Genomic DNA, 25,806 nt, shown 5'->3' with positions numbered 1-25,806 from the left:
AAACAGTGCGCGCCTGTTACGAGACCAGCGTAATGAAGGTTGGCATTATCTTTCTGACAGAAATACATATAAATAGGTCTGGCCATTTTTCCTAGCACGACTTCTTGCAGAAAGAGTACAGAAGCTTTCCGGGACACACAGAACGTTGCGTGTTTCTGGAGCTGTTCACGTCACACGAATAAAATTCCTTTCATACAGGGGAAAAGCTGATTAGGGTTCATGTCGGAATAAATTCTGCTCTTAATGAAGTTGGCAATAAATTTAATAAAACAATCACGGGCCTTTTAAAGAAATTGGCTCTGGTACTGAAAGAAAAAGAATTGGATTGTGCAGTCAAATTTGTTCTCTGTAGCTTCCTAAAGAGATTTGAAAGACCGCCCTGTGGATGTTCACCAACAGAGCATGAAAAAGAAAAAGGAGAGTTTGGATTTATACCCCACCTTTCTCTCCTATAAGGAGACTCAAGGTATTTACATTATTCTTTCCCTTCCTCTCCCCATCAACAGATACCTGCCATGAGAGGCAGCATAGAAGGCATGAGATTGAACTGGTGGACTAGCCCAAGGTCACCCAGCAGGAATGTCAGAGTAAGGAAATACACCTGGTTCACCAGATAAGCCCCCACTCTGGTGAAGGAATGGGGAATCAAACCCAGTTCTCCAGATGAGAATCCACCTGCTCTTAACCACTACACCAAGCATTTAATTACACACACACCCCGGTGCATGTGAAGTTTCATAAAACTTTATTTATTTGTTACAGTTTTTGCCATCTTTTCAGGCAGAAGTTAGTTTCCAAAGCAGCTCGTAGGAACCAAAATCCAATCCAAGTGACAGATAAAGGTCAGCGCAACATTTCCCTCTTGGAAAAGAGTCTCAGCTGAGCTGGATCCAGAAAGTATGGTTTGTTTCCTGGGTGCTACCCTGCCCTTTTTGGATAGCTGGAGGGAGCTGAGCTTTTGGCAGAAGCTGGAGCCAGGAGTGGCGGGTCGTGACCTGCAACGCCTTCCCATTTGAGTATAGTCAGGGTGTTGTCAATGCAGAGGTGGGATCCAGCAGGTTCTCACCAGTTTCCGAGAGTGGGTTACTAATTATTTGTGTGTGCCGAGAGGGGGTTACTAATTGGGTCTGCTTTTCCGTTAGAAATTCCATTCGGTCCAAACATCATAAAGTCCTGTTGTTTCCTATGTGGCTGGTTAGCGAAGGTAGAAAACCGGATAATTCTCCCCGTTGGGCTGTTTTAAAAACATGTTTTAGAAATATGGTAAAGTTCCTTGTTTAAGGAAAGTATCCTTCTTTTGATTTCTAGAAACAAAATTAAGTATTTGAAAGTATTAAGTATTTGACAGGCAGTCAATTAGAGGAGAAGTCGTCGTTTCTGTTGGCAGTAGACGATAGGACTTGCTATAATGAGTTTAAATTATGGACAGAAAGATACCAGCTGGAAATTAGGAACTTTTTTTTAATAGTAAGAGTTTTTACAGTAACAGAGAAATTATTAATTCCTCGCCCCTGGAATGCCCAGCCACGCCCCCATCGTGCCCCGCCCAGCCCCATTGGCGCTATGCCACTGTTTGAATCCCACCACCATGGGAACCTGTTACTAAAATGTTTGGATCCCACCACTGTGTCAATGGATGTACTACCTCACCTGGAACTCAGGCCCGGCTGCTTGACTCATTTTCTGAAACCTTCTTCCACATAGACTACCAGAGACAGGGCCTTTTTTGTGGTGGCATCTGGGTTAGCCCCCAGCAGTATCTATGCCACAACAAGACCAGCTTCAGAGGCGCTGCCAGCACCCTTTTATATATGGAGGGTGGCTGTTTTCGGTCCAGGAGGCACAATAGGCATTGGATCCAGTACCTCTGAAGCCTGCCTTGGATCTGGGCGGAAGTGGTGTGAGTCTGGGAGGGGATCATCGGCATGAGATGTACCCACTTCCTGCTCCTGTGCTGTCACCAGCTGAGCTGTGCTTGCCAGGGGCCAATTCACTCATTATGCAGTCCACAGAGTGTATCTGAGTTCTCTGCTTAGTCCATCAGCCACGCTGTTACCTCCGTCCCTGCACACAGGGGACCCGATTCACATTGGAACTAGCACACGGGGAAAGAGTGTTCGGCGTTCCTCCTCCACTGTTGCCCAAACCTGAACACACCTCGGGGATATGCTATTTGCCCATTCGGAAGAACGTGTAGTCCTAGTCGACAACCCCAGCGTCCCTTCCCGCTCTTACTGATGTGTTTCAGGTTTTTGGCGTCCTGTACCAGAGCGTCAACAACTGCTCAAAAGCATTTTCTGTGTAACCTAGTGAAATGGGAGAATCAGATAGACTTCCTTTCCTTCTGGACAATTCTGACAATGAAACTTGTGAATTGGTAGCACGATTTTTACTGGAGGTGATGCACAATCAATAATTTATATTCTATCTTAAAGCTTTGTATTTGTGTACCTTTTATCTCAGGTTTTTTATTGTGTTATGATTATTGTTATGCCAAATAAAGGCTTATTATTATTATTTTCCGTGTAACTAGTTCGCAAAGGAAACTTTAGCGGATGCCTTAGAGTTGTGTTTGGGTGTTCTTTTGCTTAATCCCCCCCCCCCCCCGTTTCCCCTTGGGTCATGCCGCCGCTTGAAGCGCCGGAGTGACATTTTCACAAAACCTAATCAACGTTGACTCAGAGACCTGGGATGATTTCGCTGGGATAATTTCGGAGCTGTGGGGTCAATGCGGGTGAAAGTCCTGGCTGTTTAAGGTAACCAAGCTGTCTTCTTCTATTGCAGGGAACATCTCTGCAAAGAATGGAGGATCAAGAATTGCTGCCTGCATGGACACTTCTCGATTTCCTGGTAAGTTTTCAATGGTCCTCATTCAGGAACATCTGAAAAATGTTTTGGTGGGTTTCTTCTGATAGCTATAAGCTGACTTTCCCCTTAAGTTTGCATTCAACTTTGACTAACATAGAAACCACTGGACGGAAGAACCTTCTGGGTTCAGTGATCTTCTGCCACATATCCTGGAACTTGAGGCAGTTTGATTCAAGAGGTTACAGATGTTGACAGGTGTGTCTTTCAACTTTTAATCCAGCAAGACGCGCTCTTCAGTGTTGCCCTCTGTTCGAATTGCGCTCAACCCTTGTTGGAAGAGGAGTTATCCCGGATAGCCTGTTTTATTGTTCATGACAGGATCCTAAATGTGCAAACTCTGCAGGAATGGTGTACACGGTTGCAATCAAGATACAGTGATGCGCTGATTGTTTGTGTGTAATGTGCCTTCGGGACATAGCCAAATTATGAGGATCCCAGCAGCAAGGGGCTTTTAGGGCAAGTGAATGGTAGAGTCGGGTCATGAATTCAGTGGCTTTCTAAATGTGGACACCGTACGTGCATGTTATAACGGGTGGTGGCCACGAGGGGGCGGTCATGCTCCATTCTGTTCTATTCTTCATTAATTTAACGGGGCGCGAAACTCTGCAGAGATGGTATACCCAATTATGACCACGAGATGGGGCTCTAGCTCCATCCTTTTTTACTTTTCATCAATTTACTGGCCTGGGAGGCTATATTGTGATGGCATACCCGGTTTTGACCACCGGGTGGCGGTCGTGTCTGGGCTGGCGGTTATGTCTGTTTTATTTGTCCTGAATTTAATAGCCTCCTTAGCGTGCAAACTCTGCAGGGATGGTGTAGCTGGTTGCGATTAGGATGTGTCCAGCTTGTCTGAGTGGGTGCCAAAGTCCCGACTGCACTTAGTTTCTGAGATCCAGAGCAGGCGATGCCGCGCCCCCTTCCCTTCTCTGTCTATTTTTCATAAATGTAATAGAGTCCTACATATGGACGCTACAGGGATTGCTATAGGTGGTTGCGGCCACAAGATGGCGGTGGTGCTCCATCCTTTTTACTTTTAATGCATTTAATGGGGTTGAAGGAGCGCTAGAGGGGTTGCCATAACCGGTGGCGGTCGCACTCCTGGCTGTTTTACTTTTCATGAATTCAACGGGGTCCTAAACGTGCAAACTCTACAGGGCTGGCGTGTCCATGGTTTCAATCAAGATGTGGCGACGCGCTGCAGCCTGATCGTGTGTGTGTCATGTGCCTTCTGGTCGTAGCCAAATTATGAGGACCTCAGCAAGGGGCTTTCAGGGCAACTGACAGGTCGAGGGGGTCTGGCTTTGCCTTCCTCTGCAGAGTCTTCCTCAGTGGTCCTGAGCAGGCACAGCTAGGGAAGGGCGGGGACGGTCCAAGGCCTGACGGGTTCTTCCCGTGTGTGAATGCCCAATTGGGAAGCAGCAGGGCCAGCTGGCGGACAGAGGGACTTAGCTGTAATGGGGCGAGGTGGGTGGGTAGCTGGAGGGCTTAGTGCCAGCTGAGGCCTGTGTACTTCCCAGGTCTGTGTGGGTACAGATAGAGGTAGAGGGACGATCCAATGATCAGCATTGTTCTGTCTGCCTGTCCTAAACTGACTGCCTTGAACACATCTTGCTCTCCTGCCGCAAGTACAACAGCTCTAGGCCCGATTTCTCTGCCTTAACCTCGGCTGGCTTCTCGGATCTTTCTACCAATGCAGAGGTGATTTCTGTCTGTGTTTTGGGATCTAGCTACCTGCGTTCTTCTGCGACCTGCAGAATTCCATCCGGCACAACCTCTTCCTGAACTGTTACTTCATTAAAGTCCCATGTTCTCACGAGGAAACCGGAAAGGGCTCCTTTTGGAGGATAGATCCCTCTTCGGAAGCCAAGCTGGTGGAGCCGGCGTTCCGAAAACGGGGACAGAGGGGGGTGTCTTGCTTTCAAACACCCTTTGGGCCTCTCTCTTCCCGGTAACTGTAGGTGGAAGGTGGGCTGGTGACGGCTTCCCCAGTTGCCCATGCAGTGATCTCTGAGTGCATAATTCAGAGGCAGTCGGTAGATTTCATGGGAGCACAGAAGCATTATGAGTCCAATTTTGAAGTATTGGAGCCTAATTAGAGTCTGTGAGTGTGCCCTTATATCACATACATGGCTATATTGTTGTACCCCTGGACTGTTCAGTACCAAAACTCTGTGTTCAGATGCTGTCTTTACTGCAAAACAGCATCAGGAACAAGCATTTACACTTCCGTTGCCAGAGGTGAAGCATAAGGAGCAAGACGCCCCCCATTATACCCCATCCCATGTCCCAACATCCCACAGCACCACCCCTGACTACCAGTTCCCACTGGGGGATGGCACTCCAACAGTCCCAAGGTCTGGAGACAGCGCAGCCTCCCCTGGGGTCAAAACAACCTACATAGCCCAATACTGGAAGAACTGCAGCAGTGACGTAGGAGGTTAAGAGCTCGTGTATCTAATCTGGAGGAACCGGGTTTGATTCCCCGCTCTGCCACCTGAGCTGTGGAGACTTATCTGGGGAATTCACATTAGCCTGTGCACTCCCACACACACCAGCTGGGTGACCTTGGGCTAGTCACAGCTTCTCAGAGCTCTCTCAGCCCCACCTACCTCACAGGGTGATTGTTGTGGGGGGGGGGGGGGAAGGGAAAGGAGATTGTAAGCCCCTTTGAGTCTCCTGCAGGAGAGAAAAGGGGGATATAAATCCAAACTCCAAACTCTTAATGAGTGGATAATGCATTGTTACCGCTGAGAAAATTGGAAAAATTATGTTTCTAATAAAATTAGATGAATGAGCCTCTTTGCACCTACCACACCCTCCATGGAGCCAAGAAAATGAAGGGTATGTGTGCTAGTAACAAATAACCCCTCACTGGACACAAATGTTGCTCAAACAATCCTTTTCTTTATTTTGTTTCAACATATATGTACTCTTTTATTACGTTGTAGATTCCTTGATGTTATTGCTTTGACTCTAATAATGTTTATAATCATTTTAGGAAAGCTGTTGTTATAGGTAGGAAAAATGTATTTTATAATAGCCAATAGTAGTTGATATTAGGACTCAAGGAAGGTAGTCCTGGAATGTGGCAAAAGCCGACACCCAGAAGATCCCATCAGCAAAGGACTTTGGATTTACACACTAAAACCCGATGACGGCAATTCCAGGAGTTCCAGCCGTTGGAGTACACCTCTGCCCCACCATTGGACTATTTAAACTTCCTTTTGTTTTAAGACCAAGAGGCGGGAGCCTCAGGGCAGGACGATGTACAACACACCCTCTGATAACAGGACTCTTGGGTGCGTTATCAATCACCTAGTTTTATGAATGGGACACTCTCTGCTCCTTGCTTCCTTGACCCCACGAGGAGACGTCGAATCGCGAGACTTCGCAGCTCCATTCATGACTCTCTGTATCTCTCTTTTAATGTGTTGATGTTTGTTATTGTTATAGGGTAAGGGACCTGCCCCCTTACCTGCCTCCTCTCCTATTTTTGCCCTCTCCCCTTTATTCGAGTTTGTGCTGAGCTCCGGGGTGGTCTTTTGCTGAGCTGCTTTCGAGGAATCACTTTGCAATGAAGAATCTCCTTGCTTGAAGAATCTTCGGTCTCCTGCGCCCGCTTCTTCCCGGTCTTGCTGCCACGAGCTGAAATCACTTTGGGTCACCCCTAGACTCACTTTTAAGCTACCGGGGCAGCGGTAACAGCATTGCTCAGTAAGCAAATGTACACAGAGGGAGAAAGCCCAGCCATGAAAAAATAAGAGGGAGGAGGGAAGAGAAGAGAGACAGGGTCCCGTGTCCTGGCCAGGCGTCATGGGACAATCAAACCAGAAATGGGCCGATGGTGACATGCACATTTTCAGACAGTGGAGTAACAGACCCCTGGTCTTCTTTGGGGCCATCCGTCTCAAAAGTGAAGAATCCTGGCACCATTGTCGTTGACATGTAGCCTGCATTGTTTGCAGGAGCTTACAGAGCAGCATAATGTGTGACATGTAGCCTGGCCAACTACAACATACACAACCAGCTTGGTTTTTTACTTGCAGAGAGCGCTTAAGGGACTTTATTTCAAAGAAAGGGGACTTTATTTTAAAGAAAGACCCCTGGATTGGGGCAGTCCATGACGCCATCTACTTGCAAGGCCCCCGGCTCAGCATTGGTCCTGTAAGCTGAAGGGTGAGGCTCAGCTTTGCTTACTACGTGGGAATTCTGACAAAAAAGAAGCACTTTTGGAACCATATTTTGACTTTCTCGTATGAGCATCCTTAACATCCCTTAAACCTAGCTTCCTGATTGCAGGTCTTTTCCAGATGATCTATTTTTAATGTCATAAACATTCAATCACTACTCCTTTTATTGTGGGGAGGTGACAGAAAAGCCTTGCATTGACTGATTGGGTTGACTGATGAGTCAAACTTTGAGACTCATTAACTAGACCAGCTCCACCTTATCTGCAGCCCCAAACTTCTTGCCCCTCTTTCTCTCCCTCCTGGTTGCTGGATGGGAACAGTTTGGCCCCAGGGTTTTTCTGTGAAAAGTCTTCTAATGGCCAGCCCTATGGCTGGGTGGGTGAGCTGGGCATCAAGGGCCCAGAGTACCAGGTCGTGGGGGGCATCAGGTTGAGGTGCAAGTGGTGCCAGGCTGAGTTGTAGGAGATGCCACAGCTCCAGACTGGTGTGGGAAAGGTGCTAAAGATGAAAATTCTACAAATGTAGAAGTCAGGAAGAGGAGAAAGCCTCAAGGGCAACTCACCAGAACACAGCCAATGGAAAACGCCTTCTGTTGGCTCCTCTCCGCTCCCAGAGCGACACAGAACCGGAGCTTTGAGGCGGAGTGGGTGCCCCAAAATGGGACGTGCTCACAGCTGCGTGTCCACTTCCACCTGCGTTTGCAAATGCCAGGTGCTCTCCCTTCTGCCCAGCCACGGACTCAGCTGCAGAACGGAGACTGACCGAGTCAGGCAATTCAGTGCGGTGTTATGAAAACAGTGCTTTATTGGTCTGTAGCAATCCTTGACAAGAGAGGGGGTGGCAAGACCTCTAATTCGTTCCCTAAGCCCCCCAGTCCAGAACAAGCTCTGGATTGGTTGACACCAGGAAGTGGTAGATCCTACGGGACAAGTCAGGGCCCACCCGGCGCACTCGTTCGTTTTCTCCGGTCTTCACTTGAATGTCGCTCAAGAGGAGTTGCCTCTCTCTGTCGGTGCTGGACGCCTCATAAGCCTACAAATGGAAGATGGCCACGTGAGTGGGGAAGCCCCAAGACACTGAGGGAGATACGGTGCTCTTGGCACTGGAGGCCCAGCGGCCTGAGAGGTGAATTATCCTCACTCCTTCATGCCCACTTCCAGGGTCTGGCTTGCCAATCGCGGCACTCACAAAGAATCAAGGTGGCATCACACCAGACTTCATCCAGGAAATCATCTGCAAATACAGGAGTGTCGAGTCTGCCCTGACAGCGGCAACAGCACAAAAAACAGCACAGAAATAACATATTATTTGCAAATTCACAAACAGAGCAAAAAACGCCCTCTTAGGAAACCAGCTCCAGCAATCCGTTTTCTAATCTGCTGATGAGGAAAATTCTTAACAAATGGGCCCAAATACTTTCTGTTTTGGGTGCTGTGTGGTTTCCGGGCTGTATGGCCGTGTTCTAGCAGCATTCTCTCCTGACGTTTCGCCTGCATCTGTGGATCCTCTGAAGATGCCAGCCACAGACGCAGGCGAAACGTCAGGAGAGAATGCTGCTAGAACACGGCCATACAGCCCGGAAACCACACAGCACCCCAGTGATTCCGGCCGTGAAAGCCTTCGACAATACTTTCTGTTTTCTTTCACAGATTTGAAATGTACTACAGAAGCTGAACACAACAATAACATATAAATAACAATCACGATTTGAACAGATTTAGTGACTGTGGCACAAACCAGCTGAGGTCGTCCCAGTGGTAATCGCCACCCCGGGCGCCACTCCGAAAACACTGGGCCTGCCCTTGAAACACCTTCCCATTGGCAAAAGCAGCATCTGTCAGATTCAAAAGGAAGCGCTGCTGCGATCCACACAATTACTACCTGGACACTTTACACTGTCCCAGGCCTCTGGGTGGGTTCGAGTTGCAACCAAAGGCCAACAACCAGCTAAAGAACTGGCAGCTGTGACAGGAAACAATGATCATAATGATAACTGTTTTGAAAGCTACATGAATGTTTCTTGCCTTGTCCAACCTCTGGGCAGACTAGCAAGAGGCAGGAAAAGTCCTCTTGTCCCCTATAACTTGACACACACACACACACACACACACGCCCCTTCTTGTACAACAGCAGAAGTCTGGGTGCCTGGCAGCTCATGCCCACCTTCAATACGAATGAGGCTTGGGACTTAGGTGGCTGCCATTCTTCGGAGACCACGGCCCAGTTATTGTTTCCCAGCCTGCCCACCTCTGCTGTTTCTCATATTTTCCATCTGCACATATTTCTCCTGCAGCCAGGTATGACAAGACACAATATTTGCCTCAAACTGGGTTAAATGGGAGCGGTTACAACTGTTCCAGGATTTCACATGACTCCCCAACAACACACACATGGACAGGACCGCCACTTATGTTTCCCACCTGCTAGCCAGGGCAGCCATGCGAACAGCAAACTTACTACATCTTACAAAAAGGCGGCTTCCCATGTAGAATAGGGGCAGCGGCACCATTTTAAAACCAATATCAAAATGCCAGGGGATTGTCCGGAATGAAACTGGAGCGGATTCCCCCAGTGAGTGCATTATTACAACCTCATTCCCAACCAAGATCATTGGTTTCAACCCCATTTGACAGCCCACATCAAGTCAAGTGGCTCTTCTGGGCAGGATTGGGGCACATCCAATCACATCCCAGCCACTCAAGTGGCTAGTCTCTGAATGGCCAATGGAAGCGGCAGCACACTGCCCCTCCTCCCTGTATTTTGCTTTGCCCTTTCCCCATGCTTTTTGGAACCCCGCCCCTTTTCCTTCTCCTGTAATACATTTCCTCTTAATCAATGACACTTTGGGCTTAGTTTCAGTCCAGTCTATTCCCTGAGATATTTCTCCTAATCTCTGTGCCCCACACAAGACTGTATGGACACTACCAAAGCCTTTCATCAGATATCCCCCAAATCTGTTATTTCCGCATTGACCCAGTACTGAGCTAGAAGCTCCAGAACTGAGCCAGAAGGAATCCTTCTTGGCGGGTCACTTTAAAGGCTCTCCGGGATCCCCCAGTGATTGCAGCTGTTACCAAGTCCTTTCTGGAGACCCTGAGTCTGAGTTTCCCAAGCACAGCCAGCCAGCTTCTGCTCCCTCCCTTCCACAACGACACCCCTTTACAGAAAGATCCTTCTTCCTTGGACAATTGCTTCACATAACCAAGCTCCGGTGCGCAAACAGAGAAGCCTCCATCTCAAGCTCCCACCACCTGCTGAAACCCTCCCCGAAAAGCAATCCCTGGAAGCCACCAAAGAGCTAAGCTGACCTGGAGCAGGAGGTGAGGAGACGGGTGCTGTCTGGCCACAGCGGCTGCTACGGCTGGGCCCGCCCTGCTGAACTGCTGGATTTGCCTGCACCAGACTTCTCTCAGCCCTCTCCCATCCTCACGCACCCGGATGCCGCTGGCCCATCTGCCAGCAGAGGAGAAAGAGAAGGGCTGCCTTTCCAAGTGTTTCCTGGGGGGCAGAGAACAGAACTGGTAGCAATAAGTCATGCCTGAGCAAACAGCCCCTCTTCCCAATGGGTTCAGGTCCGCCCCCTTGCCGAGGAGAGCAGGGATGTCTGAGGAAACAACAGGGAGGAGCCCCACCCGTGGCTTCTACTAGGGAAAAAAGTCTCGTGTCCTCCCTTGGAATCACTCCTTATGCTCACAAAGGTGGAAGCCTTCAGACTAGTCAAGAATAGGCTCTTGGATCTTGATTTTCATAATTTGACTCTTGCTGCCAAGACAACCTGTTCTCCGACTACATTATTAATCCCATGCGAGCGTGGAATTATGGCAGCATATCTTCGTCTGCTGATTAATCCCACCCAGAGGAGAGCCTTGGCTACTGCAAGATGTAATGTGCTGCCATCAGCTCTGCTGGAGGGAAGATTTAAGAATATGGAACGTTCTAAAAGAGTTTGTTCATGTGATATGACTACGGTTGAAACACTTGACCATTCTTTGTTTCTATGCCCTATATACAATAAGATTATCATGAAATACATGAATTCCATTTTCTTGCAATGTTCTCAGTGGCATGAGTGTTATAAGATACCCAGTCTCCTGAACAGCTCTGATGTGCTCTTTTGTGAAACTGTTGCAAATTCTATACTGGAAATTAGTAATTTTAACTGTATTTCTTAACCTTGTTTTGTTTTAAAATTTTGTCCTGTTTTGTATGCCAATAAAGGCTTGTGTTGTTGTCTCGTGTCCTCTTACGCATGATCTGGGATGCCTCCAAGAGTCGCATCCACAATCACAACAGTGGGTGGCTGGCAGGAGCAGATATCTCAGCCAGCTTCCAGGGATGGGCCAAGTTTGCAGATCCCCAGTTCCAAGGAAGAATGATAGCTGGGTCGTTGTGTATTCTTCTGGCATCAAGTCACAGCTGACTGAGGGCCACTCTGTATGGCATTCGAGGCAAGAGACGTTCAGAGGTGGTTTGCTGGTTTGCCACGGCCGGCCTTCACATCGTGCCCCTGGTTTCCCTTGGAGGTCTCCCCTCGAAATACTAGCCAAGGTTAGGGCTGAGAGGGTGCCCGAGATAATTCTGCTCAGTGTTTCCGAGACAATGCAGGAAAGGAAACTCACTTGTAGGGGCGCTGCGCTATCGCTCTGGTCACCGCTGAAACGTGCTGGACGAGGTCCGGCCATGTCTCCAGGAACAAAACACCCACGTTCCCCCAGAGTTGGAGTGCCACCAGAGCCTGCAAAAAAGGACAAAAAAACTCAACAGGGTGGGCAGGAGGGCAAGGAGAGAACACACAGATATGTATCGTCGAAGGCTTTCACAGCCAGAATCGCTGGGATGTTGTGGGTTTCCTGGGTTATATGGCCGTGTTTCAGTAGTATTTTCTCCTGATGTTTCACCAGCATCTATGCCAGCCACAGATGCAGGCGAAACATCAGGAGAAAATACTACTGGAAACCTACGTAGGTAGGACTGCACACGAAGACCACAACAGTGGAAAACAGTGTAACTGTTGTTCATGTAGTAGTCTTCTGTGCACGCACACAATGGTAGGGATTGAGCGTAGGCTGGCCTGCGCAGTGTGAGACTGTACAGAGACCACAAAGATGAACAACAGTTATGGGTTTCCCAAGGCCCCTCTGACGTTCTGGCTATACCAGTATGCTCCTTTTGAGACAGCGTGGTGCAGAGGTAAAGAGTAGATGCACTCTAATCTGAACAATCAGGTCTGATTCCCCGCTCTGCCACTTGAGCTGAAGAGGCATATCTGGTGACCCAGATTAGCTTGTGCACTCCAACACATGCCAGCTGGGTGACTTTGGGCTAGTCACAGTTCTTCGGAGCTCTCTCAGCCCCACCCACCTCACAGGGTGTTTGTTGTGAGGGGGGGAGGGAAAGGAGTTTGTAAGCCCCTTTGAGTCTCCTTGCAGGAGAGAAAGGGGGGATATAAATCCAACTCCTCTTCTTCTTCTTTAGAGCACCCTCACCTCCTCCATTTGAAGCTGCGTCATGGACAGTTCTGGTCCAGGCTGTGATCTGTGGCCGCTCTGTTCCTCTGGCTCAGGGTTCATAGCGTCTCCATGATGCCAACTATACTTAAGCACAGCACACAGCAGTAACCGCTTACCCATTTTCAACATCTCAAGATTTAAAAAAAACACCTTGTTCTTTATAAAGTATTCCTACTATTAACAATAAACATAGACTCATCGGGCTGGAAGAGGCCACAAGGGCCATCATCCAGTCCAACCCCCTGCCATGCAGGAACACACGATCAAAGCCGGAGGAAGCCAACATATGTTCATCCAGCCTCTGTTTAAAAACCTCCACAGGAGGAGACTCCACCACACTCCGAGGCAGTGAATTCCACTGTCGAACAGCCCTGACAGTCAGGAAGTTCTTCCTAATGTTTAGGTGGAACCTCTTTTCCTGCACCTTGAACCCATGACTCCATGTCCTAGTCTCTGAGGCAGCAGAAAACAAGCTTGCTCCCTCTTCGACATGGCATCCCTTCAAATATTTAAACAACATGTCCCCCCTTAACCTTCGCTTCTCCAGACTAAACATCCCCAGTTCCCTAAGCCTCTCTTCGTAGGATATGGATCCCAGACCTTTAATAATGGCAAACAACAACAATGAAACATATCCTGTTTTCCCGAAAATAAGACATCCCCGGAGAATAAGACGTAGCAGAGGTTTTGCTGAAGTGCTAAATATAAAGCATCCCCCGAAAGTAAGACGTAGCAAAGTTTTTGTTTGGAAGCATGCCCGACGAACAGAACACCAGAGCATGCAGCTGTGGAGCGGAAAAATAAGACATCCCCTGAAAATAAGACATAGCGCATCTTTGGGAGCAAAAATTAATATAAGACACTGTCTGATTTTCGGGGAAACACAGTAGCTACAATGTTAAAACTCACCCCCAAAACATCGAAAAGCACAACCATTAACATTTATAAGTCCCATCCCCATCTAATTTCATTTGATACTAATTTAAGGCAGAAGGCAGTGCGGCAGCCTTCCAAAACCCGGGACACTTGAAAAAACCCGCGGGACAAGTTGTTTCAAGGCGGGACTGTCCCGCCAAAAGCGGGATGTCTGGTCAGCCTATACTAACTGGTTTCAGCTCTCATTGGTGGGAAATTTGAACCAGAGGCCTCCCAGAACCAAGCACGCTTCCTCAGACACTATTCGACCTTTCCTAGAGCAGCCCAGGGAGAATGGAAATCAATACTCCAATGAAGCCCTGCTCCGGGCCAGGACGGGTTTTTTGGAAGATTCAGGAAATCTGGGAACTGCACAAAGATACCACACTAATGCATGTGCCAAATGCACACTGCTCACGCACTCCTGTGCATTTTACTTGAGTTCACACACGTGCTTTGAATCTCGGAGTTGTTTTCCGTGGCGTTTAGAGACCTACACAGTATCGGAGGAAGCCCTCAGAAATGGGAGGCCAATGTCAAAAAGTACGCAGAAGACCACAATCCTGAACGTGAATTTTGTGTCTGGTTGCACATTATAAACAAAAGAACAACAACAAAAAAACCCTGGCACCACACACCAGGCTTTCAAGACATACAGAGAGCAGGGGGTGTCTCTCATTTCTTACGACTGCTCAGAACATGAGTCCAAACTCTTCAGACAGTTTCCCACTGGCGATTAATCCTGGGATAGTCACCCGAAATATCCAGGTTTCCTCGCGATCTCCCCACTTGCAAACCAAGGAACACAGATCAGAGGATTTTCCTGGACCTGCTTATAAATGCATGTTTTTGAAAAAACACTCCAATGGGAACTAATAGATGGGGGCTACACATTTGAAGGTCCATAACTTTGACCCTCATGAACCAAGCTTCACCAAAACTGGGTGGTATCATCAGCAGAGTCTCCTACTGACACTACCCAGGTTTTGTGAAGTTTGGTCTAGGGGGTCCAACGCTATGGACTCCCAAAGGGGGTGCCTCATCACACATTGTTTCCAATGGGAGCTAATAGGAGATGGGGGCGACACATTTGAGGGTCCTTAACTTTGGCCCCCAAGAACCAAACTTCACCAAAACTGGGTAGTATCATCGGGAGGGTCTCCTAAAGATACCCTAAAAGTTTGGTGCTGCTAGCTTAACAGTTGCACCCCTGACAGCAGGGGGAAAAACCCCACCCCCCGCCAAGGGGCAGGCCTAGATGTCTTCACTAGAAACATGCGGCAATGAGGATGTTGAAACCTGGATGAAAAGGTGCCGATTCTTTTGAAACTTGGTTGTATCTAGATCAAATTTCCCGTGGGGAATCCGGCCTTCCTCTTCTAACACCTACCACTGGTAGGCCTCCAGGCCGATGACGACCACATCCAGTGCCTTCGCGGATTGGCCCCCTGGGCTGCTAGAAGGGAAGAGTTGACTCAGGTTCGCCATGCTGCGCAGACCTGCCGGGCCGGTGCTCTGAAAGAAACATCTTCAGGTGTCTCAAGTGTTCCCTGCAGCACATATATTTCAGCTTCCACAGGGAGAGGGGAGTCCAGGTCTCTTCTCACCCTGCAGCTGCCCTGTTAGCTGACACTCGAGTCCTGAACGCCAGCTCCCTTTCCCTGCTCACCTTCAGTCTCGGGCCCTTGGCCACTGATGTCGCCCCGTCTGCCTAACTCTCCCTAGCGTTGCCTTTCCGAAATGCTGCCTTCCTGAAGGGTGAATAAGAGAAGACCTTTGAAACACGGGTCTATCCCAGGGCTTTCCTAGGAGACGAGGTGGGGGTCTGAGAGCGGGGAGGGGAGTTCTACCTCATCAGGACAAAAAAAGTAGAAAGAAAGGACTCGGTGGCTCCCGATGCATTTTGCCACAAGCCAGGGACAGACCTTCTTTGGAATAGGCCTTCGAGAGACTTAAGAGGACAGACGAAGCCAGGCCACCAACGCAGGCTGGTTCAAAACTGTCCGCACCACCTTGACATCAGAGCTGGGGGCTCTCATACAGGAAAACCTCCGCTCTTCCCATGCTAGCGGAAATCCCTCTGTTTGGAGCTCCATGACAGGAGACAAGTATCCCAGAACAAGAAAGCAGAGCTACCAAGGACCGCTGCGCCCCGCGGAGGCCTGCACTCGCTCTGGGCTTCACAGTGCGACCTGGCCAACAGCCAGAGTGAACAGAGCTGCACTGCAGGACATTTGCCAGAACTTCTGTGCAACTGACAGATGGGTCTTGGCAGGTAAGGTAATGCAGGCACAGCACACCAAGACTGGCAAACTCCGCCCACAGGACTCCGCAGGTCACCCAAATCTAACCACGAGAAATAAGGTTAGCAGCCGACGGAGGGTTTTTCCCTAGGCCAAGCCACCACAAACAGACATCTGGGCAGCCACCTGCAGGACAGAGTAGAGGCGCTTGAGGAAATCTCCGGGCTCCAGCAGCAGCAAAACCTCCCTTTCCTCTTCTGCCTTTTCTGGGGCCTCCTCCTGTGGAGACAAAGGTCCAATTGAATGCAACATCCCCATCCGTTAAATGCGTGACATGTAAAACAGGCGGGAATTATGACCGCCACAAAAAAAGTTGAGGACACCTTTACATTCGTGAACAGTAGGGAACCAAAATGAACTTATGAGAAAGACTCAAGCATTACTTACTGAATTTATGGTTTCCAGAGAGAAACATATTGGGCATTAATAAGACCCTTTTCTTTGGTTGAAGAAAAACTGATACCTTATTTTCTTGGATGTTACTTGGATTTAATATTTGTTGATTTAATTATACTACTAGGTTGTTTTTGTACTGTTATATTGAATGTATTATATTACACAAAATGTATACATTTCTCTCCGTCTGAGTGTGTGACGCGATTTTTGGTTCCCTGCTTGTACGTTACACACATTGCCTTTATATTCGTGAACAGTAAACAGTCTGCAGGAGGGAGGGGGGAATGGTATAGGCCGACCCCATCAGATCTCCTAAGCCAAGCAGGGAAGGGAGAGCACCACCCCCGCTTCCCAATTGCCTTGAAACCCCTTGCTGGGGTCGTCCTACGTCACCTGTGACTTGACACGCCTAATACATACACACACAGGCCAGAGTACCATCACCACGTAGTAATCACGACCGGCAACACCATCCCTGCAGAGTCTGCCCGTTTAGGGCCTCATTACATTCAGGAGAAGTAAAATAAGATGGAGCACGACCACCATCTCGTGGCCAAAATTGAATACAACATCCCCATCCATTAGATGCATGAAAAGTAAAACAGGCAGCCGGCGGGAAGGTGGCCTGGGATAATTGCAATACTGTGGCCAGATCTCACCTGTGGCTGGAGTTGCCATAAGTTGGTGGCGACTTGACAGCACTTTACACACAGCACTTTACACAAACACAGGGTTTGTTCTGACCCCAGGGGAGGCTGCGCTGTCTCCGGACCTTGGGACTGTTGGAGTGCCATCCCCTAGTAGGAACTGGTAATCAGGGGTGGTCCTGTGTGATGTTGGGACGTGGGGTGGGGTATAATGGAGGGTGTTTTGCTCCTTACGCTTCACCTCTGGCAACGGAAGACTAAATGCTTGTTCCTGATGCTGTTTTGTAATAAAGACATCATCCGTACACAGAGGTTTGGTATTGACCAGTCCAGGGGCACGACAACATAGCCATGTACGTGATATAAAAAGCACACTCGTACATTCAGGAAACCCTTCACACAATAGCCACAAAGCAAAGCACTGGTACACTGGTGGCTTTTTCTTCTGCCAAAACCCACAATGCGCAAGAAAGCCCAGCTTCCCTTTTCTTCAGTCAGGGGTGGTCTGGTGCGATGTTGGGGCATGACGTGGGGTATAATGGGGGGCGCTTTGCTCCTTATGCTTTAGCTCTGGCAACGGGAGTCTAGTGTTACCCAGTCACTTATCACATAAACAGGTCACATTTAGGGAGCAGAAAGGCAGGACTGTGACCATTCTGAGAATAGCTACAAACTTTGGGGCAAACTTTAGGGGTCACCCTGAAGACACACAGGAAGGCCCAGCTATTGCTTGTGCAGTTGCAACACAAGCGCAATCTTCCCCCAACTGGCACCAAGTGCAGCCCATTTACAAATCAGCAACCCAGAAACCAGGTAGAGAGAAACAAAATCGGTGATTTGTGGTCTTCCGCTGCCACCTTGTGGATATTTGCAGTATGGCAGCCCAGGAAAAATTACTGCCCTTTTCAGACTTGCTCACAATCATAGAATCATAGAGCTGGAGGAGACCCCAAGATCCATCAAGTCCAACCCCCTGCAATGCAGGAACACACAATCAGGCCACCCAGCCTCTGTTTAAAACCCTCCAAAGGAGAAGACTCCACAGGACTCTCTCCCAATTTCACAGCTGGTCCAGGCCTCATGGAAGCCATATTGCTATAATAACTGCCACACCCCCTTCTCGGAACTGAAACAGCACCCGCAGGCTAAGCAAACTTAGGGACTCCCGGTCGAGGGGACCACAGTGGCTCTGGACAGTCCCATTCAGGCTGACAAGAGAGAATGCAGATCCTAAAACTCACAGCATCAGATGTCCCGTTGGGAATCTCTCTCTTCCAGGTTATGGTGCAGGGAACTGCCTGGGGTTCGAGGCGGTATTTACATTCCAAAAGCTCCAAAGCTTCCAGCAAAGCATCTGACCCGGGATCCTCCAGAAGACCTAGCAGGGAAGGAGAACAAAAGAAATGTAACTCCCTATCTCAACTGCACGGCAGTCTGAACCACTGCACTCACACTGGCGTTAGGTTGCAGCTCTAGGTTGGGAAATAGCTGGAGATTTTGGGGGGGACAGACCCTGAGAAGGGTGAGATTTTAATGGGGAATAAAGCTGTATAATCCACCTTCCCAAACAGCCGTCTTCTCCAGGAGAACTGCTCTCTGTCGTCTGGAGAGTATTTCTAGCTCCAGGAGATCTCCAGCCACCACCTGGAAGTTGACAACTCTAACTCTCACACACACCCTGCATCAAACGGCTGCATAATCTCACTGCCATGTTGCAACCAGCAATGGTCTGGGCCAATGGGTCTGAGATGAGGCCTCATCCATTCAGCCTAACCTACCTCACAGGGCAATTGTGAAGGTAAAAGGGCAAAAGGGAAAATGTTGTGAGCCTCTTTGGGCCCCCAGTGGGACATAAATTAAGTAAATACACAGAAAGGACATCCCAGCACACCTGACGAGCTGAAGCGCAACAACTCGGCCTCAGACAAAAGTTACCTGGATCCACACACACAGTCAGGCGCTTCAGGCACTGGTCAGGACGCACAAGTTTCCAGGCAGCGGCCGCTTCCTTTCGCCTCTGTTTTTCCAGCACGATCTGCCGCTGCCTTCTCATTTTCTCCTCTTTCTTGAATTCTCTCTCAAGCTTCCTCGCTTCCAATCTTGCCCGTTCTGCCTCTACTTCCTCAGGCGATCTCTTCTTCCTCCTTTTCTTCATGCTTCGAGGGGAAGTGGGTGCTGGTGGCCCTGAGGCCACGGACTGCCCCTCACAGGATTCGTCCATCTCTGCACATTTTTCCTTCCCAGCACAATTCCAAGTGGCAGCGGGCAGGGGAGCAACAACAGCACGTGTGGCTTTCCGCGATTCAACATCGCTGTCTGCGTCAGAGTCCGAGATTTCCCAAGTGTCGGCTCTTTTGACCACATGGTCGGTTTTCTCCAGAGGATCAGCCTTTGTGTCTTCTGCCATGCCTTTATGTCTCTGGAACTCTGTTACATTGCTTGTTTGCAAAGCTTGCTTAGGAATGCAGAAGTCTCCAGTTCTACTAAAAATTCTACATGTCTTGTTTTCCAAAAAAACAAAACAAACACAAGAGGTGTACTTGTTTCCATTTGATCATTTCCCCTCCAGACCTATGTTCCTGTCATAAAAACCAGAAAAGTTTGAAAACAGTAATCAAATAACAGCGACCACAAAACAACCCTACATTTGGGCATGTCCATTTGTGGATTCAAACCTAGCACGAAAATTAGAGCGTTCAAGTTTCCATTTCCAAAGCTACAGTTTTCTGGCACCAGTAATTAATATGACTCCTAGAGAGCTTTATACTCTTCAGGAGACAACCCTGGCCCAAAAATTATCCTCCTCCCTCTCAGTGTCATCAGATTTTTTTCCCAATCAGAGTGCAGGGTTACCTAAGCCAATCAGGTTCCCTGACCTCTATGCCTCACTCTGCATGTAAACAATAATGGCCCCTGACAGACCTGCACTTTTAAAATACACACTTTTCTCTGCAGTCCATCACATAAGGTCATAGTGATCTGGGAAGCATTGGCCTGGTATCATTACAATCTGTTTGGGGGTGGATTCCAGCATCACTTGTTTAAACTAGGGAGTACAGAGGCGACTTGCCATTGCCTGCCCTCTTAAGTTCTATGAGTATGGAGCCATAATGCCCTCTCCCTATGGCCTGTCATTAAAAAAGCAGCACCAGGGCGAGCTCAGGACATGGCAAGGCTGCCCCCCCTCAAGACCCCACTTCTCCCCCACCCCCCACCCCCACCCCCACCCCCCGTGCCATCCTCTTGCCAACCGCCAGGTTCCCTCCACCCTCCCCTTCCAACGACCAGGAACTCCCCCCCCCCCTCACCGCCAACCCTGCAAAGCGGGTGCCAACGCGCAGAAACGACTCCAGCCTTATGCAAGGACGAATTGCCGGGAGTTAAGATTGCACGGCACTCTGCTTGTTTTCCTACCCCTTGGGCGAAGATGCCCGGTGCACCCCCATAAACGGCCCCTGCGGAAACTCCCGCCACCCCCTCGGGTGTCCCGCTCAGCACGGCTGCTCCGCTCAGCGCTTTGCTGGGGGCTAAATCCGGAAAATAGGCAGCTAACACAGGCCGAGCCGTATTTCTGAAAAACAGCTCTGCGAACTCTCTTTGTTTCCGCTTTGGAAGGAGCGGAAGTGTCCCCACCCGGACAATATAGTGGACGGACCGCCCTTACTCAAAGCGCAGGCGCAAGTCAAGGAGGTGAGAAAGCGCGATTAAAGAGGGGATGGGGGCATGGCGGTTGCTTGGTCTAAGATCCGGCATACCGTTGTGTGCAAGGAGAAATTTTGGCAAGGATTGCTGACTGCTAGGATCAGGGTCTCAAAAGCTGCTCCTATTAAATGCAGATTTAGACCTGACTTGGATGGCCCGAGGTAGCCGGGACTCGCTGGATTGGGAAGCTAAGCAGACTCCCATTTGGTGCTGAATGAGAGACCACCAAGGAATACTATGCAGAAGAAGGGAATAGCAGACCACCTCTTTTAGTCTCTTGCCTTGAGACCCCTTGAGGGGTTCACCAGCAGTCAGCTGTGACTTGGCTGGCCCCAGGTAGCTGGAACTTGTTAGATTGGGAAGCTAAGCAGACCCTATTTAGTTGTGGATGAGAGACCACCAAGGAATACTATGCAGAGAAAGGGAATAGCGGACCACCTCTGGTAGTCTTTTGCCTTGAAAATCCCATAAGGGGTTCACTATCAGTAAGCTGTGACACTTGACAGACACACACACACACCCCAATTTAAGCCCTTCTGTGCCCAGTGAGATCTGTGGACTTTGAAAGGTCCAGTTCTGCTTGGGAGTGCCCTGTTAGCCTCTGTTTCCAGTGGTCACTCTTTGCTTGGGAAGCAAAAGGGAATTGAAAAATAAACGTATATGGAAGCTTGCTGGGGTAACCTTGGGACAGTCACACACTGCTTAGCCTACCTCACAGGGCTGGCCTTGCATTGTTGTCCTCTTTTGTATTCGAAGTCCTTTGTTGGATGTCTTGTACTGTGCGATTACATGTTTCCTCTTTCTGTAGTCTGTAATCTGTCTTGCGCTTCAGTAAGGTGAGCTATAAATGAATAAAAGCACAGGAGACTCATGTAAGCTGCTCTGTGCCACTGTTTATGAGAAACGGGGTGTATAAATGAGGCTAAATAAGAGGGCCACAGAGACTGTATTTTCCCAGCCCCAGTATTACTTTTCCTGTTGTTGTTTCATAGATAGCCATGGCTCGCAAGAAACTTTACCGCCCCATCGCAGCCATGGCCAAGAAGATCCGAGAGTACAGGGCTTTGAAAAACCGACCCCGAGACTCACAGCGTTTTGCCCTGGACTACGAGACCATGACCCGTCCCTTTACAGGCAAGCGTCTGCCTGCACTGGCTTGGGAGGATGTGAGGAACGAAAATCGGCTCTTCACCCTGCTGTGCCGGCTGCATCATTTTGGCATCGGGCGCATGGTGACGCGCAAATCTTGGGTGTGGGAATTTGATGAGCCGTGCTACTGGGTCATCACCAGCATAAAAGTGGATTATACCGCTGAGGTGAGTGCTATTGGCCGGCAGGAAATGGAGAAAGGTGGGAAGAAAAGGTCCTTTTCTTCTGTTTGCTCCACCGTCTCTTCTACATTTGGGGAGAGTGCCTGGACGTTTAGAATGGTGGGGGCCTCTTCAAGACGTGCATTTAATCCTCAGCATCTCCAGTAACAGATTCCATTGGAGACTGCCCCCACCCCCCCAGGCAGAAATGTTTGCAATCAAGAGTGAATATTACTAACACTGACAGACTGCTGCTTTGACATGTGAGAAAGCAACATCACATACTGACCTAGTAGCCTCATCTTGATGTCTCCATAGCATGGATCCAGATGAGCCAACTCGGGAGAGGGGCTGGAAGTTGGAAGGGCGCGTTTTCTGAAACTGCGTTAACTTGCTTTTCCAGCTGTCATGATGAATCCAGTATGTCCCCTAGTTTCTTAACCAAGCCCGCAGCATCCAGCTGAACCCCGTCAGAGTCGGGAGGTGCGGTGTCATTTGAGATCTCTACCTTCCTAACCAGCATTACTTCTGTGCTCTGTTACAGAATATGGATCACGGAAAAGCATGGGGCTATCTAACATTCAGAGGTAAGGAAAACACAAACAACCCTCCTATGGTCACAGATGGAGAAAGTTCCATGAAGAAACTTAAGCTAGGGGACCATCATTTTGCAGTCAGTGGGATTTTCTTTGACCTGAAAAGCTGGAGAATTTTGCATTTTTATCTAGCATTGCCCACATACTTCCAAGTGCATTAGAAGGGCTAGAAACGTGTTTTTAACTATACAAAACTGCATTTTGTGCCAAGTACGAAACTTTGCGCGCGTGTGTGTAGTATACATGTCCTTTGGTTTTTTTACTCAAGTTGAATTACAGCACCTTTCAGCTAGAACAGGAATGTGCATAGTAATCAGTAGAAATCACCTCTCAGCCATGTTAGTTGTGGGAGCTGATGTTGCTGGAATGTTGTTGTTTTTTTAAGCAAGCTTTTATTGGCATAGACAACAGTACAACAATAATAAAAAATTAAAAAAGCATATACAATACAGGAAATAAATGTTAGGTCGAAGGAAATCTACTGGCGTTTAGTAATTTCCAGGAGAAAGTCTGCCACTATCATACAGAGAGAAGGTTCAGGATTGTCCAACAAGTAGTGTAATCTAATTAAATCGGGGAGATCGGGTAAACGTAAAGGAGTAAGATTCACATACTTGGATCTGATTTCCTTGAATCTGAGACAGTGTAGTAATTGGTGGGCCAGAGATTCAATTGAGCCATCATTACATGGGCACAATCTTTTAGCCTTTTCTTTCTTATTAAATCTGCCATATAACAAGGCAGAATCCCTTTGGGGATTGGGCGGTATAGAAATCCCATACATACATACATACATACATACATACATACATACATACATACATACATACATACATACATAAAATTAAACCTGGCGAGCATTATGGCTCTCCTTTGAGCAGGGTTTATTAAACAATACAGGCAGTGTGCCAAGTGGCCCCGTTCAAATGAGAGAGAAAAATACAGGGGGGAACACGTTTTCTTGGCTGCGGTGATTAGGGTAGAGAACTCTATCCAACAGTTGACCTTTTAATTTTCTATAAGCCTCTGAATAGGACAAAGGGCAAAGTGAATCCACTGACAGTCCAACAGAGGCCATTTTTTCTTCAATTATGGAAAACCAGGGGTTGGAATGGGTGTCAGAGAGCAGACGGTGGACCAGGGAATTACAGTCCGAGAGAAAATGAATTTGCAGCCAGAATCTAAAAGCCCTCAGCCAAGCGGCTGATTCCAAGGAGTTTTGACCTAACTTCAGACAAAGGGCTGCATAGGGCACGCAATTTGGGAGTCCAGTTATCTTATGAAAAAAATTGGATTGAAGAGAATTCAAGGAGTGGTTAATAGCTTGAATCCAAATTGGGACTCCGTAAAGCAATCTTGAGGCGACTTTGGCATTGAAAAATTTGAGGGCAGGAGGGATAAAGGAGTGGCCAGTGCTGTAAAAGAAATGTAGTAATGCTGACATACTGTTAGATGTAGCTAGGAGAGCGGCCTTCCTCTGGGTTGCCCATGAACGGTTAAAGGAGAATGAGAGGCCAAGGTATTTATAGCACTTAACCTGTTCAATTTGGGTGCTTTTCATTGCCCATGTGATCTTCTTAAAAGTGCCTAGAGAAGACCAATACCTTGGTTTTTTCATAATTAATTGTCAGTCTGTTGGATTCACAGTAATCCACACAGCGCTTCATTAAGCGTCTGAGGCCAACTCTGGATCGAGAGAGAAGGACATAGAGCAGAATTGATACATGGGAGGTACCCAGTTTTGGGGCATGACTGTTCACTGCTGAGAGAGCAGAGGGGAGGTCACTTAAGAAAAGATTGAAGCGAGTGGGGGCCAGGACGCAGCCCTGTTTGACCCCTTTGGAAATTGGAATACTGTCTGTCAAAAGGCCTTCGTGGGAACACTTGATCCGGCAACTGGTATTTGTGTGCAGTTGCCTAATTAAGAACAAGAGTCTGGCATCAATGTTGAGGGCAGCCAGTTTTGCCCAGAGAAGTTCTCTTGGCACAGAGTCAAAGGCAGCCCTTAAAATCAATAAAGGCAGCGTAGAGTTTGTTATCTGCATTGATTGAGTATTTACTGGCTAGGTGTAATAGCACCAAGGCGTGGTCCAGAGGAGATTTCCCCTTGCGAAAGCCTATTTGTTCAGCCCCCACTGCACCAGAGTGGGAAAGCCACAGCTGAAGTTTCTTCAGTAACAATTTAGCATAAATCTTCCCTATCACTGAGAGGAGGCTGATGGGGTGGAAGTTGGTGGGTTCTGAGCGACTTCCTTTTTTATGGATGGGAAACACAGTTGCAGACAGCCACGTCTTGGGTAGGATACCTGAGCTGTTTACTTGGGTAAAAAGAGTGGCCAGGATAGGGGCCCACCAATGTTCCATGAAGAAACTTAAGCTAGGGGACCATCATTTTGCAGTCAGTGGGATTCTCCTTGACTTGAAAAGCTGGAGAATTTTGCATTTTATCTAGCATTGCCCACATACTTCCAAGTGCATTTTAACTATACAAAACTGCATTTTGTGAATTACAGCACCTTTCAGCTAGCACAGGAATGTGCATAGTAATCAGTAGAAATCACCTCCCAGCCATGTTAGTTGTGGGAACTGATCTTGCTGGAATATGAAATTGTCTACTGTACTTCAAAATATATAGTTTGTAACATTCTTATTTGATCTGCTTGTTTTTAGGCCAGACGGACAACACACTGCAAGAAATTCCGAAGGTCATGTATCATGATTGGCGCATGGTTCCTAAGCATGAGGAGGAGACTTTTAAGAAATGCACGCCTGTGCAAGAAGAAAGTGTACGTTATGTTCCCTACCCTCCGCTGCTGCGGGCCATGATTCTTGCTCAGAGACAGAAGGAAGGGGATCTAGACACACAGGAGCCTATTCTCGACCTGGAGGGTTTTGATGCCCTCAAGGAGAAGCGTTTGAAATTTTCCCGAAAGAAGCAAGAGGAGGGGACGCCTGTCTGAGGATCCCGGGGATCTTTTCTCCAATCTTTCTATTTCAGTTTGTTTTCTAGAAAATTACCCATAATGGAAAGGACATCTTGCCAAATTTCACAGTTTTGCTTAGTGTGTAGAATGCTGTCATGAATCCATGTGGATCGGTGTGAATCCATCTGGATATGCTGGACTGCCCGTACAGGCCAAATGCATTTGAGACCCAAATCCTAAATGTGTTCATTGTTTGGAAAAGACCCACTGATTTGAGTGAAACTGGTTTCCTGACCAGCTGTGTTCAGCAGTGCATTGATAAGAACTTTATCTCACAGTAGCTAAAACAGTTTTGGCAACTGCTAAGAAATTCCATCTGTTTTAATTGGTTTAGGAGGGTTAATTATAACCTTAAAATATAATAAAATACTTCCATAACTTA

The 25,806-nt window shown here is 48.2% G+C and overlaps 2 protein-coding genes across 12 annotated transcripts; one reads left to right on the top strand and one right to left on the bottom strand.

Moving 5' to 3' along the window:
- Positions 1-25,806, top strand: MRPS34 (mitochondrial ribosomal protein S34). 5 transcript variants are annotated; one of them, XR_007244222.1, is made up of 6 exons: positions 1-38; positions 2,785-2,850; positions 21,527-21,850; positions 22,389-22,431; positions 25,111-25,511; positions 25,581-25,806. XR_007244222.1 is itself a non-coding variant. In XM_048492988.1 (5 exons), exons 1-5 carry the CDS (start codon positions 33-35, stop codon positions 25,398-25,400), a joined length of 729 nt encoding a protein of 242 aa, XP_048348945.1. In that variant the 5' UTR covers positions 2-32; the 3' UTR covers positions 25,401-25,806. The 5 variants fall into 5 exon arrangements, 4 of the variants coding, with proteins under 4 accessions (XP_048348945.1, XP_048348947.1, XP_048348948.1 ...); XM_048492988.1 differs by having other exon boundaries at positions 2-38; positions 25,111-25,806; XM_048492990.1 differs by lacking the exons at positions 1-38; positions 2,785-2,850 and adding an exon at positions 20,373-20,522 and having other exon boundaries at positions 25,111-25,806.
- On the bottom strand, positions 7,841-20,438 carry EME2 (essential meiotic structure-specific endonuclease subunit 2). 7 transcript variants are annotated; one of them, XM_048492983.1, is made up of 10 exons: positions 20,247-20,438; positions 18,768-19,411; positions 18,074-18,210; positions 15,916-16,008; positions 14,877-15,001; positions 12,548-12,650; positions 11,681-11,796; positions 10,370-10,559; positions 8,250-8,294; positions 7,971-8,093 (listed from the first exon to the last, which is right to left on the bottom strand). In XM_048492983.1, the coding sequence occupies exons 2-9, from the start codon at positions 19,237-19,239 to the stop codon at positions 8,256-8,258; spliced, it is 1,275 nt and encodes a 424-aa protein (XP_048348940.1). In that variant the 5' UTR covers positions 19,240-19,411; positions 20,247-20,438; the 3' UTR covers positions 7,971-8,093; positions 8,250-8,255. The 7 variants fall into 7 exon arrangements, with proteins under 7 accessions (XP_048348936.1, XP_048348937.1, XP_048348941.1 ...); XM_048492985.1 differs by having other exon boundaries at positions 8,033-8,093; positions 8,250-8,317; XM_048492979.1 differs by lacking the exon at positions 8,250-8,294 and having other exon boundaries at positions 7,841-8,093.

The sequence above is a fragment of the Sphaerodactylus townsendi genome, linkage group LG04 (genome assembly GCF_021028975.2).
Source record: "Sphaerodactylus townsendi isolate TG3544 linkage group LG04, MPM_Stown_v2.3, whole genome shotgun sequence".
Lineage (NCBI taxonomy): Eukaryota > Metazoa > Chordata > Lepidosauria > Squamata > Sphaerodactylidae > Sphaerodactylus > Sphaerodactylus townsendi.
The sequence above is the reverse complement of the archived record's forward strand: the minus strand, read 5'-3'. Positions and strand labels throughout refer to the sequence as shown.